This window comes from Salmo salar, chromosome 21, assembly GCF_965601325.2.
Source record: "Salmo salar chromosome 21, fSalSal1, whole genome shotgun sequence".
NCBI classification, from domain to species: domain Eukaryota; kingdom Metazoa; phylum Chordata; class Actinopteri; order Salmoniformes; family Salmonidae; genus Salmo; species Salmo salar.
In genome coordinates this window covers 31416402-31436634 of record NC_138311.1, presented here as the reverse complement: position 1 = coordinate 31436634, position 20233 = coordinate 31416402, and the positions used below count along the sequence as shown (strand labels likewise).

The window sequence follows — 20233 nt, the reverse complement described above, 5'->3', positions numbered from 1 at the left end:
GGCCCTCATACCACCCTCATGGAGTCTGTTTCTGACCGTTTGAGCAGACACATGCACATTTGTGGCCTGCTGGAGGTCATTTTGCAGGGCTCTGGCAGTGCTTCTCCTGCTCCTCCTTGCACAAAGGCGGAGGTAGCGGTCCTGCTGCTGGGTTGTTGCCCTCCTACGGCCTCCTCCACGTCTCCTGATGTACTGGCCTGTCTCCTGGTAGCGCCTCCATGCTCTGGACACTACGCTGACAGACACAGCAAACCTTCTTGCCACAGCTCGCATTGATGTGCCATCCTGGATGAGCTGCACTATCTGAGCCACTTGTGTGGGTTGTAGACTCCGTCTCATGCTACCACTAGTGTGAAAGCACCGCCAGCATTCAAAAGTGACCAAAACATCAGCCAGGAAGCATAGGAACTGAGAAGTGGTCTGTGGTCCCCACCTGCAGAACCACTCCTTTATTGGGGGTGTCTTGCTAATTGCCTATAATTTCCCCCTGTTGTCTATTCCATTTGCACAACAACATGTGAAATGTATTGTCAATCAGTGTTGCTTCCTAAGTGGACAGTTTGATTTCACAGAAGTGTGATTGACTTGGAGTTACATTGTGTTGTTTAAGTGTTCCCTTTATTTTTTGAGCAGTGTATATATATTTGTTCTTCTTCTTAGTTAACCTTTCACTTACTTAGCTAATGCAGCTAATTTAGCCTACTCAACAACTTGACTCAAACAGAGAGGAATGCTATTTCTGTTAGCTAGCTGGCTGAGGCCATCCAACACTATATCTCTTCCAAGTCAAAGTAAGCTTTTGGTTTTATAAATGTATTGCCACCGGTGTAATTGCAAACTGCTTACTGTACACTGTTATGCCTGATTGTGCACATGGATTTGATTGTGGGTTTACTAAAGCGTTAGTTTTACTTCAGTTTATTTTGGTAAATACTTTCTTAACATTTCTTTTTTTTCTTAAAACTGCATTGTTGGTTAAGGGTTTGTAAGTCTACACCTGTTATATTCGGCGCATGTGACAAATACAATTTATTTGATTTTGAGTTTGTTGACTCTGACGTTAGCTAATTATGGTTACAACGATGGAGAGGTTTTTGTGCCTTGTCACAGATTGCTTGTGGACTTCACTGCACAACACAACAGCTAAGGGAAAAGGTGAGAGGAGGAGAGCGCGCAGATGGGATAAGAAATTATACAATGAGCAAAGTGATGATGCTGTACGTGGCTGCTATGAAAGTGAACTGTGTGTGACTGGTGATCAGGAGTGTATTCATTCTGCCGATTATGGATGGACCTACCTGAATTTGTCCAAAATAAACACATTTTGGACTAATGATTACTCCCCAGATCAACTAGATGCAGGCAAGAGGTAGCGGTGCCGCACGGCAAGACATACCGGTCATCAAGTCTGACACCAACAGTCTCTTAAACAGCTTCTATCCCCAAGCAATATGACTGTTAAATAACTACCAAAATAGCTTCACGGACTATCTGCGTTAACCTTGCATCTTTATTGACCTTTTATTTCAATCTTTGCACTGTTGTTATGCATACTCAGATGGTCTTACTCACTCACACACACTGTCACTCCAACACACATACAAACACTCACTCCATAATTTGCTCACTCACACATAATATGCACATATATTTATACTCAATCAAATGAAATTGTAATTGTCACATGCGCCGAATACAACAGGTGTAGAACTCACCGTGAAATGCTTACTTACATGCCCTTAACCAACAATGCAGTTCAAGAAATAGAGTTAAGAAAATATTTACAAAAATAAAAAAGTTGCAATAATAAGGCTATGTACAGGGTGGGTACCGGTACTGAGCCAATGTGCTGGGGTACAGGTTAAACAAGGTAATTTGTACATGTATGTAGGGGTAAAGTGACTATGCATAAAAAATAAACAGCGAGTAGCAGCAGTGTAAAAACGGGGGGTGGGGGGAAATCGCCTGGCTGGCCATTTGATTAAAACCTATTGAGGACAGACGTTCCGCTAGCGGAATGCCTAGCCAATATCCAATGGAACAGCGTGTTGCGAAATAACAAACCTCAAAAGTCCAATAATTTCAATTTCTCTAACATACGACTATTTTACACCATTTTAAAGATACACTTCTCCTTAATCCAACCACATTGTCCGATTTCAAAAAGGCTTTACAGCGAAAGCAAAACATTAGATTATGTTAGGAGAGTACATATACCAAAATAACCACACAGCCATTTTCCAAGCAAGGACATGTGTCAATAAAACCCAAAACACAGCTAAATGAAGCACTAACCTTTGACGATCTTCATCAGATGACACCCCTAGGACATTATGTTACACAATACATGTATGTTTTGTTTGATAAAGTTCATATTTATATCCAAAAACTGCATTTTAGATTGGCTCGTGATGTTCAGAAAATGTATTCCCAGCAAAACGTCCGGTGAATGTGCACATCAATTTACAAAAATACTCATCATAAACGTTGACAAAATATATAACAATTATTTAAAGAATTAGATAGACTACTCCTGGATGCAACCGCTGTGTCAGATTTTAAAATAGCTTTACGGAGAAAGCACATTTTTCAATATTCTGAGTACATAGCTCAGCCATCACGGCGAGCTATACAGACACCCGCCAAGATCTTCGTCAGAATGCACTCCCAGGACTGCTACTTCCACAAGAAATGTTGTTTTTGTTCCAAATAATCCATATTTATGTCCAAATACCTCTGTTTTGTTCGTGCGTTCAGAGCACTATCCAAAGGCATAACGCGCGAGCATGGAACCAGAGACGAAAAGTCCAAATGTTCCATTACCGTACTTAGAAGCATGTCAAACGCTGTTTAAAATCAATCTTTATGGTATTTTTAACGTAAAATTGCGATAATATTCAAACCGGACAATAGCGTATTCATTAAAGGAGAAAAAGAAGGAACAGCGTGCTCGCGTTACTGCACATATCAAATCCCTTTGTTGCCAGGCAGTCCACTCAGAAACTGAGCTCCTATTATCTGCCCAGTGACAGGAGAATGCTCAAACCACTTTCTGAAGGCTCCAGACAGCCAATGGAAGCCTTAGGAAGTGCAACGTAACCCCACGGATACTGTAGTTTCGAAAGGGACTAGAAAGAAGAACTACAATTCTCAGATCCTCCACTTCCTGGTTGACTTTTTCTCAGGTTTTTGCCTGCCATATGAGTTCTGTTATACTCACAGACACCATTCAAACAGTTTTAGAAACTTCAGAGTGTTTTCTATCCAAATCTACTAATAATATGCCTATTCTCATGTCTGGGCAAGAGTCGTAACCAGTTTAAATCGGGGACGTTTTTTTCATCCGGCCGTGAAAATACTGCCCCCTAGCCCAGACAGGTTAAAGGTCTTGCTCACATTGGCTTCAGAGAGCGTGATCACACAGTTGTCCGGAACAGCTGGTGCTCTCCTGCATGCTTCAGTGTTGCTTGCCTCGACGCGAGCATAAAAGGCATTTAGCCCATCTAGTAGGCTCACGTCACTGGACAGCTGGGTTTCCCTTTGTAGTCCATAATAGTTTGCAAGCCCTGCCACATCCGACGAGCGTCAGAGCCGGTGTAGTAGGATTCAATCTTAGTCCTGTATTGACGCTTTGGCTGTTTGATGGTTTGTCTGATATAAGTGTCCAGATTATTGTCCTGCTCCTTGAAAGCGGCAGCTGTAGCCTTTAGCTCAGTGTGGATGTTGCCTGTAATCCATGGCTTCTGGTTGGGTTAAGTGCGTACGGTCACTGTGGGGACAACGTCGTCAATGCTCTTCTTGATGAAGCCGGTGACTGAGGTGGTATACTCCTCAATGCCATTGGATGAATCCCTGAACATATTTCAGTCTGTGCTAGCAAAACAGTCCTGTAGTGCCAGGGTTGGTTTGTGGTCGTAAATAGATGGCTACGAAAAATATAGATAACTCTTGTTAGATAGAGTACCTCATGATAAGCTGTAGACCACACTACCTCAGGCGAGCAATACCTCGAGACTAACTTAAAATCTTCGTAAGGCTAGGTGGGACGCTAGTGCCCCATCTCGACAACATCCGGTGAAATTGCAGAGCGCATAATTCAAAATACAAAAAATACAAGTGTCATACATCATTTAAAAGCTTAACTTCTTGTTAATCCAGCCGCTTTGTCAGATTTCAAAAAGGCTTTACGACGAAAGCATACCATGCGATTATCTGAGTACAGTGCCTCACATACAAAATCATTAAAAACATTTTCCAAACCAGCAGAGGCGCCACAAGTCAGAAATAGCAATAAAATAAATCACTTACCTTTGAAGATCTTCCTCTGTTTGCAATCCCAAGGGTTCCAGCTACACAACAAATGGTTGTTTTGTTTGATAAAGTCCTTCTTTATATCCCAAAAAAGTCAGTTTAGTTGGCTCGTTTGATTCAGTAATCCACCCGTTCCAGTCGTTCAACATGCAGACAAAGCAATCCCAAAAGTTACCAATAAACTTCGTCCAAACAAGTCAAACAACGTTTCTAATCAATCCTCAGGTACCCTAATATGTAAATAAACGATCAAATTTAAGACGGAGAATAGTATGTTCAATACCGGAGATAAATAACAAAGTGCGCGCCCTCATCCACACACGACACAAGACTACAGTCCATATGAGAGCCACCTTGAAAAACTACAAATTCTAGCTCATTTTTCAATAAACAAAAAACAGCCTTTCTAAAGACTGTTGACATCTAGTGGAAGCCATAGGAACTGCAATCTGGGAGAATTTCCTTTGAATATCCCACAGACAAGTATTTGAATGGGTGGTGACCTCAACAACAAAAAATTCAGGATGAATTCTCCTCGGGTTTTCGCCTGCCATATCAGTTCTGTTATACTCACTGACAGTATTTTAACAGTTTTGGAAACTTCAGAGGTCTTCTATCAAATACTACCAATTATATGCATATCCTAGCTTCTGGGTCTTAGTAACAGGCAGTTTACTTTGGGCACGTCAGTACTCTATACACACGCACACCCATTCACATACAAGCTGCTACTACTCTGTTTATCTTATATCCTGTTGCCTAGTCCCCTTACCCCTATCAATATCTACCTCCATCACTCCAATATCCCTGCACATGTAAATATGGTAGTGGAACTGACTTTTTAAATATTTCCTCTATACAGTATGCTACTTACTTTGTGTGCAAGGCCGTATTGAATGTGTCACTGGCTGTCTGAAATATGTTTTGCCTACTACTTACTTAAACTGCATACTGTGTACTAATTGTACTACATACTATTTAGCACGTACTGTTTAGAAAAAGTATGCAGTATGCCACGCCCGAAACGTCTTACTTTTGGTGCATTCAAGACAACTAGGAATTCGGCAACAAAATGCACAGCTCAGACTGTGTAAAATCAGGATGTCGGTGACCTTCAGGTCGAAGAAGTGCCTGAGGTTCTGACTATTTGGATGACCGTTCAAAACTATTTTTCCCAGTCGGAGTAGGTTTTTTCCAAGGTCCATCAGTGTCGGCTTCACATATGAACCGGAAAGGATGGTCTGTAGCCCAACCCAGTGACCTTTCGTGTTATTGTTGTGGGCTAAGTAGCTAGCATTTGGAATTACGTATTTGGAGTGAACTTGAGTGTACCGTAGGCCTACACATGTATCAATTGCAGTCACCTGGAGCTTGAGAGGAATGGGAAAAGCAGTAGAGGAATGCAGTGGTGAGGCAAAGTGCTCGTAATGAGGACAACTGGCTACTACTCTGAACTGTGTGCTGAGATTTCTGGCGCCCAGAGCTGGGTGGGTGCCATACATTGTGAAGGATGCTAGTGGCTACATGACTCAGGCTGGTTAACAGAGTAGCTATTCCTCTACAAGATACTCACCAGACTCCATCTTCATCACCCGTCTCCTTGACCACCTTCCTCTGATCAAGCCATGAGCTGTCCCTCTCCATCTTTGGAGGATGCATACACTCAAAGACTTGGCCTCTATTGGTTGACCTAACTATAGCTATGTGCTTTAGTAGCTAGCTAGGACTAGAAGTTATAACTGTTCGAACAGTAACGTTTGCTAGCTACATGATTACTTGCTGTTCACCGTCAACTTCATATTTAACTTTAGCCTAGTTAGCTAGCTGGTTAGTTTCATTGCACATATGGGTGTAATCATTACCCCAAACAGTTGCAAAATATTCTGTTTTGCAATGAAAACTAGTGTTTCTATTGGACAGATTCAGGCAGGTTCCCTCCTCGTTTGCTGAACCTTTCCAATAGAAACGCTAGTTTTTGTTGCAAAACGTTTTGCAAATGTTTGGAGTATACACCCCTGTTAAGGTAAAAGTAATGGTAAGCTGCACTCATTACTGTTTCACCTTGGCACTTCAATTTTATAAAGTATGTGGCCATCTAGCTACATAAAGTTCAAACAACTCTACTTTACTCATGTTTTGGTTAATGTACTTAATCTCATGTCTTTTCAGGATCTAGATAAAGGAGTGTGAGCTGGGGGGGCAGCTGTCACCTGCATGGGTGAAAAAGAAGTGAGAGAACCTTAGGCTTAAGCAAAAATACATTGCAGATGTGGGCTCCTCTTTCTCCCCAAAGGGTCCAGATGGGGAGGTGGGAGAAGGTGACCACCTGTGAGGCACTCCTTATGGCCATTTTAGAGGCCATGATTAAGAAGTCGTTTTATGTATTTTGTATGCAATTTATTTATAGCTGTTAATGTATTCATTTTTTACTGAAGTTAGTTTTTTTAAAACCCAAAGTGGATTTCTGTTCTCATTGAAAGTGTTTCTTGTTTGTAATATTTTTTATTTATTTGATACCGGTACATTTACTGTTGGTGTGTTTTACTTTCAACATTAAAAAATGCACTCACAGCTATCTTGTTGCAGGTGCATGGTAACAATTAGAGAAGTTCAAAGTAAAAAGAAACCCTGCACACTGCTGTCGCTTTGGTATAATAATAAATTGTATTTCTATAATGCTTTTCATAACAATCTCAAAGCGCATCAAAAGCAAAAACAAACAAGCAATATCATGAGTAGCCTAGCTAGTTAAACGCACAGCAGGCAGCTACAGATCAGCTACAAAGCCAAAATGAGTATAACATCCTAGCATTTACAGCATACTCTATTTTTTTTAATTAAAAAGTTACATACTATAAAACATTCTATTTTTGTATCATGAGAATGCGTCATGTGTGATTGTGTTGTTTCACAAAATCCATAACATTACTAGTAGTGTGTTTGTTTCAGATACTATGAAGAAAGATCACATTCAATATGAATGGAGTTGATGTTCATTCTAAAATGTATTTTATTGCACCTAGATCTATATCAGTGTCTCCTTCCTTACTCTGCTGTCATCAACATCTGTCCTATTTCACGTTCATAGTCTGTAACAAATCCCCCCCTCTCTAGCTACATGTATTCAGTGTAAAAATGTTGTTTATGTCCGTGCTGTCTTGAGTTTACGTCACACTCTTTAGAATCCGTTTTAAGCGGAGAGGGATGGCAGTCACTTCCCCAGCACCCATAAACTTTAAGTCTCTGAAGCAGAAGGATTTTGCGCCTTTTTTTCCACCAATGAGAGTTGTTGGCAAGCCCCATAGGTTTTAGAGAGACCCATGTTGAGAGAGAGAGAGAGAGAGAGAGAAGTATGGGATGGCTGTAGCGTGATGCAGAGAGGGAGTCGTTAAATCCAACCCTGCTAATGTCCAGGAGATTGGAGTTATATAATGGCTCTAATGCCTTGTCACTGATTTAGTATAATGGAGTATGGCTATTGGCTACGCATCTGGGCAACAGAGCACTTGGTTGTTAGGGCACAGGGAAGATCCAGTATAGTTCCTATCTCTGCCACATGGTGGGGCTGAGGAGTCCCACCATGTGAGGATCTGAAAGGTTTTTAGTTATGTTAATTTGAGGTGGTGGTGAAGAGACTTGATTTTTAATTTTACACGTGGGCTTAGTTTAAAACCAATAATAATATTTAGGCTTGGACCATGTTGCGTGACTGGTTGTGGTGTCTCCCTCCCTTCCACAGGTCTCTGAACACGCTGAACTGTCCTGGATCCTGGGCTGCCTCACCAGTATTCCCCCGACTCAGACACCTGCCTCAGTGAAAGGTACATAACAGCTTGGGAATACTGTAGGATTTGAAATGCAGTGATACAACCACTGAATGAGTTTACATGGGGACAAATCCTGACTTTTTGTGTAAATTATGCATTAATATCAATGGCTGCACAATTGAGTTGATGATCAGTTAAATTGTTAGTCAAGTTACAAATGGTGGAAAGTTCAATGGTATCCTTCCATTTTCCTCCATTTCCTTTCTCATGTTCAGCATCCTGGCTATTGTTAGTCCTGTTTGTTTCTCATAGCAGCACCTCACCTGCCAGATCTGTTTAAATGTTCTCATAATGATTTCCTTGGCCGCATGCAGTTTTACTAGGAGGCCAGAGGGAAGGAAAGGACGGCCAGCAGTGTTCTGGTTCTACACTGAAAACACCTTTTGTTTACTCAACAGCTGACTTCACGTCAAACGTGGTGGAAAATGTCCTGTGATTCAGCCATGTTGAGTTTGTATGAGCGAGTGCTCGTCACTTGTAAAGAGAACATGCCGCCTTAAAGAGAAGCTAACCTGTTTTCTTTTTCTTCTTTTTGTCTTTCATTTTCTACTTTTCTCTCCTTGCAATGTTTCTTTCTCTTTCTTCTTGCTACACCCCTCTCCCCTATTTCTCTTGCTCTCTCTCCAGCTGAAAAGTAAACAGAAGAATGAGGGGAGTGTGGGGCTGTAGTCTTTCCCTGTCCTGCAGGCTGCGGATAATCTCCTTTACAAGTGAGCTCAGTCTCTATTAAGTGTGGGTGTGCTGCAGCAAATAAATTAAATTCATATTTAAAAAATGAATTCACTGAGTGTGAGGTTTTCTATGTTGTATGTTGTGACAGGTCCACTAATAGGATAAGATCAGGTCCAACATCTGCAGTTGGCTCAGGACCTAGCGGATAATAGGCCTTCAACAACACATACGGAGACTTATTCCCTGAGCCACGCGTTCTGCTCAGTAAGTTACTGTGTACCACACAGGGGTTACATCTATGGATGCAGGCAGTGTAGTACATTTTCTCTTACTCAGACACTCACTCAAATGTAAACATACTCAAAATCCAACTCTCTCTTTCTCTTTTTCTTTCTCTCAAACACATAGATATACCCATATGGATACATACACATATGTCCAGATGCACATGCACAAAGACACATGGCCAGCATGTTCTACTGATGGATACTTAACCCCACTCTGATATACTCCGTTTTATACTCCTTCATTATCGCCATCATGAAAGCACAAGATGTAACCAACCATGCGTGCAATGGAGCTTTGATTAAAGGACCGTTCCCTTCCTCATATATCTGAGAAATAAAGTGATAATATATTTGGGGAGGCAGGAGGGGGTATGTCCTCAAGACGACTTCAGAGATGTGTGTGCACCCGCGTGTTGAGATGGATAGATAAAAGTGTGTGTGTATTACAGGGGCGGGTTAGGGACAGTGGTTGGCTCAGGCTGATTGATGCTGCCTTTTTGTGCTGTCTTTGGCTGTTTACCGATGGACGTTTTGTTGGAAAGAGACCAGAGCAACAGCTTCTGGCAGAACTGCCAGTCATCCGCCGCCACTTTGAAACCCAATCAAAGATGCCCTTTTAAATCACCCTGAAACAAAGAGCTCATCAGGAAAGAGACCCTCCTCCCTTCATCCTCCAGTGCCACCCCCCATGCACCCCTGACTTCTCTGCTGACAGCATACCGCCAGGACCTGGTTCTTCTTATCGGGATATGATTAACTGATGTAATGATATCCCATGCATACATTCACCTTAATAACAATAATAGCCATATCGCTGCCAAACCCAACCCAGCCTTAACAAGGCCTATTCTCTTTTCATCCCAATCAAGCTCCACACGGAAGATCACATCCCTCCGCGACCCCTCCTCCAAGATGTCCAAGTCAGACCCCCAGAAGATGGCCACCATCAACCTCCTTGACTCGCCCGTACGACATCGTCCACAAAATCCGCTGAACCGTTAGACTTCACCTCTGTGGTGACCTTTGACCCTGCGGCGCGCCTGGGTGTGTCCAACCTGGTGCTGATGCACGCAGCAGGTTGCACGATGGAGGAGGCGGTGGGGCTAGACACGGGGTAGTACAAACAGCTGGTCCCGGAGGCCATGGTGGTGCGGCTCACACCGATCAGGGAGGAGATTGAGAGGCTGAGGGGGGACAAGAGGCACCTGGAGAGGCTGCTGGCCCAGGGAGCCCACAGGGCCAGGGAACTGGCTGGGGGGGGGGGGACGACTTGTTAAACTGTTTAAAAAAGTAGAGACTGGCACTCTGTGTATGGGGAATGGAAGATTCTACTGGTGCTTGACTACGTTTGCTTGAGTTACGTATATTGTTGTTGTCATTTATTCGGCTCTATGCCTTGCTTCAAATGAATGGCAAGATATTTTTTACTTAAACAGTAAATATATGTATAGGATATGCTATGGGTTTTCTGTGGAAAGTCCAATAAGAACTCTCAAGCTCTAATACAATAAACAGACACACACACACGTCACCAGACACAGTCTGTGGGCAGTGAGTAATGAGTAGGCCAATGCCCTGTCAATAGTAGGCATTCTGCCTGTTCAGTTCTGGGCTCTTGTCTGCAGATGGAACATAAAGAAGAGCTCAGCCTCACTGTGATACTTGGATAGACTAACCTGGGATCCAGACTGCTTAGGATAATATTTTCACCCTCTTCGCTCCCACAATCCTGGTGATGGAGCAGATCATCTGTGGGAGCTGGACTCTGATGTAGTTTTCCAGATCCATATTTACCTGGGAACTAACTAGTCAGATCACATCCAACTGCAGTTTATTTCAACTTTAGTATTTGCAGTGGCATAAGCAGCAGACTGAAAATACAGCCTATTCATATGAGCCAATAATAGCCTACAATGACTAAGGACTATAAGCTACCAAATGTAATTTCATTCTAGACTCAGCGAAATGACGTTGGCACGAGCAGCACTGCAGATATTGAGATCAGCGAGATGCAACACTTTGCTCTCACACAGTATCTGTGCATGTGCAGAGATTCGCTTCACGCTGTTACAGCATGGTAGCCACAGGACTTTCTTTGCATTTATTTTTTTGTCAACGATCTACACAAAACCCTCTTAATAATGTCAAAATGGAAGAAAAATTCCAACATACATTTTTTTAAATATGAAAAATAAAACGGAAATATCTTCATTTAGATAAGTTGGCCTATTCAACCCCTTGAGTCAATAAATGTTGGAATCACCTTTGGCAGTGATTACAGCTGTGAGTCTTTCTGGGTGAGTGTAAGAGCTTTGGTTGTTGATCATTGCTGAACAAACATTTTCAGATCTTGCCATAGATTTTCAAGCAGATGTAACTCCAAACTGTAACTAGGCCACTCAGGAACATTCAATGTCATCTTGGTAAGGAACTCCAGTGTATATTTGGCCTTGTGTTTTAGGTTATTGTCCTGCTGAAAGGTGAATTTGTCTCCCAGTGTCTGTTGGAAAGCAGACTGAACCAGGTTTTCCTGTAGGATTTTGCCTGTGCTTAGATCCATTCTGTTTCTTTTTACCCTAAAAAAAACTCCCTAGTCCTTGCCGATGACAAGCATACCCATAACATGATACAGCCACCACCATGCTTGAAAATATGATGAGTGGTACTCAGTGATGTATTGAAATTTGCCCTAAACATAACACTTTGTATTCAGGACAAAAACTGAATTGCTTTGACACATTTTTTGCAGTTTTACTTTAGTGCCTTATTGCAAACTGGATGTATGTTTTGGAATATTTTTATTCTGTACAGGGTTTCTCCTTTTCACTGTCAGTTAGGTTGGTATTGTGGAGTAACTATGTTGTTGATCCATCCTCAGTTTTCTCCTATCACAGCCATTAAACTCTAACTGTTTTAAAGTCAACAGTGGCATGAACGGGCTCCCGAGTGGCACAGCGGTCTAAGGCACTGCATCTCAGTGCAAGAGGTGTCACTGCAGTCCCTGATTCGAATCCAGGCTTCATCACATCCGGGAATGATTGGGAGTCCCATAGGGCGGCGCACAATTGGCCCAGCGTTGTTTGGCTTTGGCCGGGGTAGGCCGTCATTGTAAATAATAATTTATTCTTAACTGACTTGCCTAGTTAAATAAATTAAGAAATTATGGTGAAATCCCTGCGCGATTTCCTTTCTCTCCGGCAACTGAGTTAGGAAGGACACCTGTATATTTTTAGTGACTGGGTGTACTGATACACCAGCCAAAGTGTAATTTATAACTTCACCATGCTCAAAGGGATATTCGATGTCTGCTTTTTTTTTACCGATCTACCAAAAGGTGCTCTTCTTTGCGAGGCACTGGAAAACCTCTGGTCTTTGTGGTTGAATCTGTGTTTGAAATTCACTGCTCGACTGAGGGACCTTACAGATAATTGTATGTGTGGCGTACAGAGATGAGTTAAACACTATTATTGCAACTTATGTGACTTGATACATTTTTACTTACTCCTGAACTTATTTTGGCTTGCCATAACAAAGGCTGTGTCTAGACTTGACAGTTCATGCCGCTTTAGTATTCTGATCATAGAGTTCTGATCATGGAATTCCGTACACGTCATGCGTCTACCCCTACAGTTAAATGTGTCTACCGTGTCCCCAGTGTGTCCGGATTCCCTTTTCCCCCTCTATATTCAAATGTCAGTATGCATCTACAAACGGTGGAATAGGCAAAATATGATAACACAACAACAACTGGTGGCAGTAGCTAACTACTGTAGCTAATTAGCCAGCTTACCTCTGTAGCCTGCTAAAGGGATTGCAAATGGGTTAGCATAACTCGAGCCTAAGAAATATTGTTTTTCTTCTAAATTTTAGCTAGCTGGCTAGCATTTATGAGACCAGCAAACACGTTCCTCACAAGCTAGGAATGTATTTCCTCCAGCGTTATAATGAAAAGGTGCCTCTCAGTCTCAAAACACACATTTTCTGGAGACTTGTGGGAGGAGTGCTGATGATGTCACCCACAGTATGCGGTGTCAGTAGCCTGATTGCGTCCAGACTGAGAAGAAATCTGCACACGATGCATCCCTGACCGGAAGTGGTCAGCCAGATCTGAACACAATCAGACCGCAAAGCGACTTTTGCGCATCTTCATCTTTTCAATCATATCTTCATATTCTGATAGCAGAAGTCGCATGTAAGTGTCAAGTGTAGACATGACCAAAGGGGTTGAATACTTATTGTCTCAAGAGATTTCAGCTTTTTATTTTTTATAATTTGTTTTTTTTAAATGTTTAAAAATAATTCCACTGACATTTTGGGGTATTGCGTTTAGGCTAGTGACAACAAAATCTCAAAGTAATCAATTTCAAATTCAGGCTGTAACAACAACAGTGGAAAAGGGGTGTGAATACTTTCTGAAGGCACTGTAATAGTTGACTATATCAATCATTTCAAACCTTGCTTACATTTGTATGTCTCTAATGTGTGTGGGAATATTTGTGAAACGATTTTCAAAATGTAAATCAATTGGAGCGGATTTCCTGGTGTTTAGTATTTTATGTCCAACAATGAAAAGGATTATAAGAATAATGATGATGATAATAAAAACAAATTGCTCAGAACTTGGGGAGCCAAATAAAAACACCTGCGGGCCAAATTCAGCACGTGGGCCGCTAATTGAGGAAACCTGATCTCCATCACATGGCTGACTCTACCTTTAAGACATACAGTATGATATGCTATTTTTATAGAATATTAACTTGCAAAATCTTTCAGTAGGCTATAAAACATTTCATATATGTCAAGGTCATTTGAATATAAATGTAGGCCTAATGGGATCGAGCGTACTTGAGTACACATAAAAAGGTCTCGATTCGAATTTCTAATGTTTTTACGCAGGTCGACTTGATTTATTTAAAAAAAATATAGGCCTTTTTTGTTTTTTTGCCTGGCTCGGCTGAATCTCTCTCCTCTCGGTCTTATATTCTGTCCAGACTTCATATGTAGCCGAAATATGTCCGGTTTATAGGCATATTTATAATACACTGTGAAATGGAGTGTATGCCCAATTTGCCCACCTGAAAAGCTGTACATGTATCTCAATGGAGGCTATATTCCATCAGTGCATAGGCCAAAACTTGGAAAAAGCCTGCACCCCCAGAGCCGCTGAAGTACTCTGACTGGACTATAAGGCACTTTCATTCGCAACACATGTAGCCGGACTCAGATACTTTATGAAGTGTTAGATTCATTTAATTTAAATTGAAAAACGTAACGGAGGCAAATGCACTTTCAAAATGAATGTTTATTTCACCTTTATTTAACCAGGTAGGCCAGTTGAGAACAAGTTCTCATTTACAACTGCGACCTGGCCAAGATAAAGCAAAGCAGTGCGACAAAAACAACAACACAGAGTTACACATGGAATAAACAAACGTACAGTTAATAACACAATAGAAAAAGTATATGTACAGTGTGTGCAAATGTAGTAAGATTAGGGAGGTAAGGCAATAAATAGGCCATAGAGGCGAAATAATTACAATTTAGCATTAACACTGGAGTGATAGATGTGCAGATGATGATGTGCAAGTAGAATACAAAGTTTATGAAATGTAGCCAATTTAATGTACATTTTTATTTGACGTTAGTCAATTAAACTAAAAACAAACATTGAGGGTTTTATATGTATGTTTGAATTTGTGTTTGACTTTTGTACTATAGTCCTATTGGTAATATATTTGTTGATTTACTCAGAAGTTTGAAATAACATAACCCTGAAATAACCCACTGGGCAAAAACTGCATGAATCAACGTTGTTTCCATGTCATTTCATCCAAAAACAACGATGACATTGAATCAACGTGGAAAACTAACTGCATTTGCAAAAAGTCATCAAGGTAAGGTATTTTTTATTTATTTTTTTTACCCAACTTTTAACCTAAATGCAATTACATGGCGAAATTGTTTGTTGTATTTCACGTTAGTTGACGACTCAATCAAAGTAAATCAAAACTAGATATGTAACTGACGTCCGTGCAATTGCATTTTCTTCCCAATCGGAAATATTTGTCGGCGCAAACAATCACGTTCAGAAAATAAACGGATTATTTCCACGCTCCCTAAAATTCCCTTGCATGGTCAACTCAAAATAGTATTTGTATAGGTCATTCTGTTGTGTTATCTGAAGGCATAGGTCGAAACCAGATAATAGCCTTGAACCTCTCCCGATCGTGTTTTCATTTGTTATACCCTGCAGCAGCTCACTGTGTAAAGACCGAATACACTGAAGAGATCTGCGTGATTTCTATGATTTGTCCCTTAATTCCGAATTTTGCGTTCAGTGTTTGGAAATACCCGACCTGTCAGTTAACGGGTCGCCGATAGCCTGAACTGCCAGTTCATTTGGACGTTTTTTAAACAGCCGATGTGTCGTCATTTTGGATGGTTTACTGCGCCCGGACATGTTTCCTCTGTTGCATGGTTTATTTCCCCGAGGTCACGGGGTCAAACGACTTCTTGCACAAATTGAATGTGAACGGTGGGTGTTGAAGTCTTTAACCACTTCATAATCAACAAAATGATATCCGGCTACAGTGAAAACTGAAAAGTAACCCATATCTTATTCCGCTGATTAGCTCAAATAGGGCCGCTATGAAAAACCCTCATGATCATCTGAAATGGAAATCCTGCACACTTTCTAGTGAGACATTTTACATTTTCCAGTAACAGAAATTGGGATCTAAATGGTTTTAGAATGGGCAACAGTGCTCGAGTATTTTGATATTATAGGCCCAATTCTTCCCTGAGGCTCTGAGGGATTTACACTCTTTGTCCTGGAATATTGGACATTAATGCACACATTTGCCTTGTGCAATTTTAGGGCTATAGGTGTGAAATACTCTACATGGCCACCGTATGGCGGGAGACACTAAAAATCCAGGCATGATGGCAACATGCTTACCACATTTTAGGTATAAGCGTTTGCACATTGCCTAATGTTGTTAATATTCCTATCTCAAAGTTTGTTTGATGGTATCATTTCAATATTGTTAGCCTATATGACCATGTTCATCACAATTGATGCTGCTACACCCACCGGTTTGTTATACTCTTATTACAAACCTTTCCTTGCAAATATTAGGCTAGCTATTATTTACTTCACCTCGTTCCCGTTTTTAATTATGGTTGACAAATCGTTTTCATTTCACGTGTAGCTCAATAGGACTGTAGCCTATGCGATAAATTCATATTTGGATGCGAAAGGACCACGACGATTGATTGTTTTTATGGTATTTTTGTTCATTATTATTTTAATCTTTTCAAAGTTAATGGATTATGAACTTCAAGTTCTACATTGATAGTCATTCAGCAATCACGTCTTGAATTAGAATGATCTTCGTTTACTACTTTTATTTCTAATGAATTTCAGGATTAATTAACATGTTTCCATCTTGTTGTCGTTAATGATCATTTAGACTGCTTATTAATTATTATTTACTCTGAATTAATAGCTATATTCATGCATCAATAAAGCGTCAAGCTCAGGTGGTGATTGAAATTAAGTTTCTTTAGCCTGACACAAGTAGTCCGGTTTGTTTCGTTGATGCACCAGGTTTGCATTTAGGCTAGGATGATTTCATAATCAGACGATAATATGCAGCCAAAAGTAGCTAATTTTGTAGGTATATGAAATCATAGTTTTACCACGACTCGAAGACTTTTGTTAACATTTTGATATAGACTAAGTTTTAGAATAATTAATTTAATTTCTACAGCACTTTTCATTGCAGAGGCATCTCAATAGGCTACTGTATGCAGAAAAATACAAAATATATAGTCCTACATTAATTCGAATAATAAAATAAAGGTTATGCTTGTTTGAAAATGAATGGTTTACCAAGCGACTGTATTTTCTGTAGTGCGGACTTGGCCCAGGGAACGCTCGTTCGATTCAAGTCAAGGGGTCTAATACTATAACTTTCCTAATAAAAAACAGTAATCTAAAAGTGTTTATTCATGGTGAATTTTGTGCGCTGTGGTTTTATTTCATACTTAACGTTTGCACAAATGCTGTATATACATCTAGAGAAAGATAATGTATATCACTTCTTAGTTCAACATTTTATTTAGATCATGGCCTATGTATATCATAGGACATATATGTTTCGGTGTTTGCCCAGTCTCTCTTTTTTCTAAAGAGGCACACTTCTGAAAAATCCTGACTTTATTCATGTAATGATTAATAGAAAAGATGATTAGGTCTACCATAAAAACCTTGTATAACTCAATAATTACGTTTTCTATTCCGTTTTGTTACATCTTCTCCACGTTGAAATATATGATAACAAAGCATTGGCTATCCTTCGTTTTAAACGTGTGAGTGTGTAAACGTTATTCATTAGATAAGCTATTTAGGTTGCTTTACTGAACTGATTTTAATATTTAGGCTACCAGCGATTGCGCACTGACCGCACCAGCATCATGCACGCGTTAGGATTCAAACAATCGAGGCAAATAAAACTAAAACTTCAGTGTCTTCTACAATCTAATGCACAGTGCACAGCTAGAGGCTACATATCACCGGTTTCAATTACCCAATAAAGATAATTATTGTCGTCTATATTTTTCCCTCAATCAAATAGGCTTATCTTGGTTCTGACCAGGCCACCTGTCACGGTCTTTGAGCTCGCTCTGTTTTTCAGCTGTTCATGAAGCTGTAATGTAACTTAATTAAATCTGGTAATATTGAAATCAATAAAGCCCTATTTATGCATTAGAGTAGACTATGATACGTGGTGATAAGAAGTAAGTGGACAGTGTTCCGACATTGTATGGACCCTAATACAAATTCGGAAACATAGCCAACCTTTGTATAATATCGCATTATAAATGTGGTTAGTTGGAAACATCACTTGTTCTGGGCCCTTTATGCATGTCTTCGCACATTCAGTAGCTGTGCGTGGAGGCTTTCAGTGACAGTTTATCATTGCACAATGATTTCATACAGGTAGTTCAAGTAAATCTTAGTAACATATTTGTAGAGGGGGTAGGAGGTCCGGATGGGGGGGGGGGGGCAGGACGGGGACAGGGGAGCAAAAATATTTATAAAATACGTTTAGTTCTATTTTTCCCCCATAAAGCCCTGACGATGTTAATTCAGTGTTGGATGGTCAGTTACAAGGGTCGGGTTTAGGATTCTTGCTTCAGGAGTTGGTGTTTCTCTCATTTGCTATTGGTTAACACATTTTGGTTCTCTCTCTTTCCAAACTTCTCATTGGACGTGTGCGATTTGACAGTGAGCGAAAGGGTTGCCCTTAACGCTTCAAAAAAAAAGTTATCCAGAAGTGAGTATCAATCAGAGAGAGGGGAGAAGGACAGAAAGGGGAAGAGAAAGAGGCAGGAAAGCAGGACGGAGAGACAGAAAGCGATAGATAGCCAGGAATATATTTAATGCTAACTTTCGAGCAATTAAATGCGCCGAGGGGATGGCGTATCATATCTTTAGAGGTTTGAAACAACATTTCTAGTCATAGTTTTTGGATTACTTTCGTCATTGGCGACTTTTGCACCGTTTTAAACATTGACGTGTGCATTTTCCTTGTGCTCGCTGCGTGGACGGAGTTTTTGTTTTCCCTCTGGTGGATTTGCCTTGAGAGAAATGAGTGACAGAAGGCGATCTGCTGCTGCTCTGAGCTCAAGAGCGCACGCCTTTTCGGTGGAAGCCCTGATCGGGTCAAACAAGAAGAGAAAGCTCCGGGGCTGGGAGGAAAAGGATCTGGAGTTGTCTATGGAGAGCCTCGCCAACAACGGACAATTAGGAGACGGCGACGACCCTGTGCATTGTCTGGATATCGACCCCGGTCAGTGCATAACCACCATCACTTCATATTTTGGGTTTTTTGAATATTGTTATGCTTCCAAAACAAAACTACGGATTGGTCTATCTCGCGGAAAAGAGGAATACAGAAAAGGCTACTATTTCATCACCATTTCAAAGATAACTAGTTATAACGTTTTCCTCAGATAGGCCTACTAATGTGGAATAATAACATCTGTAGGCTAATAGTTTCCATAAATAATATGGATGTAGTTTAAAACGGCGTAACTATTATACCGTAATAGTAGTGTTTTAACTTTGCATAAATTATCAAAGGAGTTAACCAACCCCAAATTATTGATTTTGTATAAATGCCATCACTTTAACAAACGAATAGGCCTGTCACTCCTCGGTCAGACCGACAGGGACAATGCATCAATGCATAATACATTCTGCAGTCAAACTTTATTCATAAATACACATTTTTTACTGGATATGTGAGCAACAAAAGTTCAACATTCACCTTTTGCTGCTGTACTAAACAAAAATATAAACGCAACATGCAAGAATTGCAAAGATTTTACTAAGTTACAGTTCATATGAGGAAGTCAGTCAATGGAAATAAATGCATTAGGCCCTAATCTGTGGATTTCACAGACTAGGAATACAGATATAGATCTGTTGGTCACAGATAATTAAAAAAAAAAGGTCTTCACATTGGTCCTCAGGATCACATCACAGTATTTTTTGTGCATTCAAATTGCCATCAATAAATTGCAATTGTGTTCATTGTTGGGAATTTATGCCTGCCCATACCATAACCCCACCGCCACAATGGGACACTCTGTTCACAACGTTAACATCAGCAAACTTGGTCTGCGGTTGTGAGGACAATTAGGCATACTGCCAAATTCTCTAAAACGATGTTGTAGGTGGCTTATGGTAGAGAAATTAACATTAAATTCTCTGACAACATCTCTGTTGGACATTCCTGTAGCCAGCATGCCAATTGCATGCTCCCTCAACTTGAGACATCTATGGCATTGTGTTGTGTGACAAAACTGCATATGTTAGAGTGGCCTTTTATTGTCCCAGCACAAGGTGCACCTGTGTAATGATCATGCTGTTATAATCAGCTTTTTGATATGCCAAACCTGTCAGGTGGATGGATTATCTTGGCAAAGGGAAAATGCTTACTAATAGGGATGTAAACAAATTTGTGCGCACAATCTGAGATAAATAAGCTTTTTGTGCATATAGACAATTTCTGGGATATTTTCTTTCGGTTCATGAAACATGGGACCAACACTTTACATGTTGCG

The 20233-nt window shown here is 40.6% G+C and overlaps 2 protein-coding genes across 2 annotated transcripts in view; both read left to right on the top strand.

Annotated features, from left to right (window-relative positions):
• The window catches only part of LOC106582036 (tryptophan--tRNA ligase, mitochondrial), a 74179-nt gene extending 65324 nt beyond the window's left edge, over window positions 1-8855 (top strand). The window contains exons 3-4 of the mRNA XM_082967295.1: window positions 8051-8132; window positions 8766-8855. Of these exons, the coding sequence (XP_082823421.1) occupies window positions 8051-8132; window positions 8766-8776 (93 nt within the window). The 3' untranslated portion in view covers window positions 8777-8855. The remainder of the gene's footprint in view (window positions 1-8050; window positions 8133-8765) is intronic.
• A 9616-nt stretch (window positions 8856-18471) lies between these two features.
• LOC100195675 (T-box 15) lies at window positions 18472-19608 on the top strand. Its single transcript, NM_001140704.2, is given in 1 exon segment — window positions 18472-19608. A coding segment is annotated over 1 exon segment (369 nt). The 5' UTR covers window positions 18472-18752; the 3' UTR covers window positions 19122-19608.
• The last annotated feature ends 625 nt before the right edge of the window (window positions 19609-20233 follow it).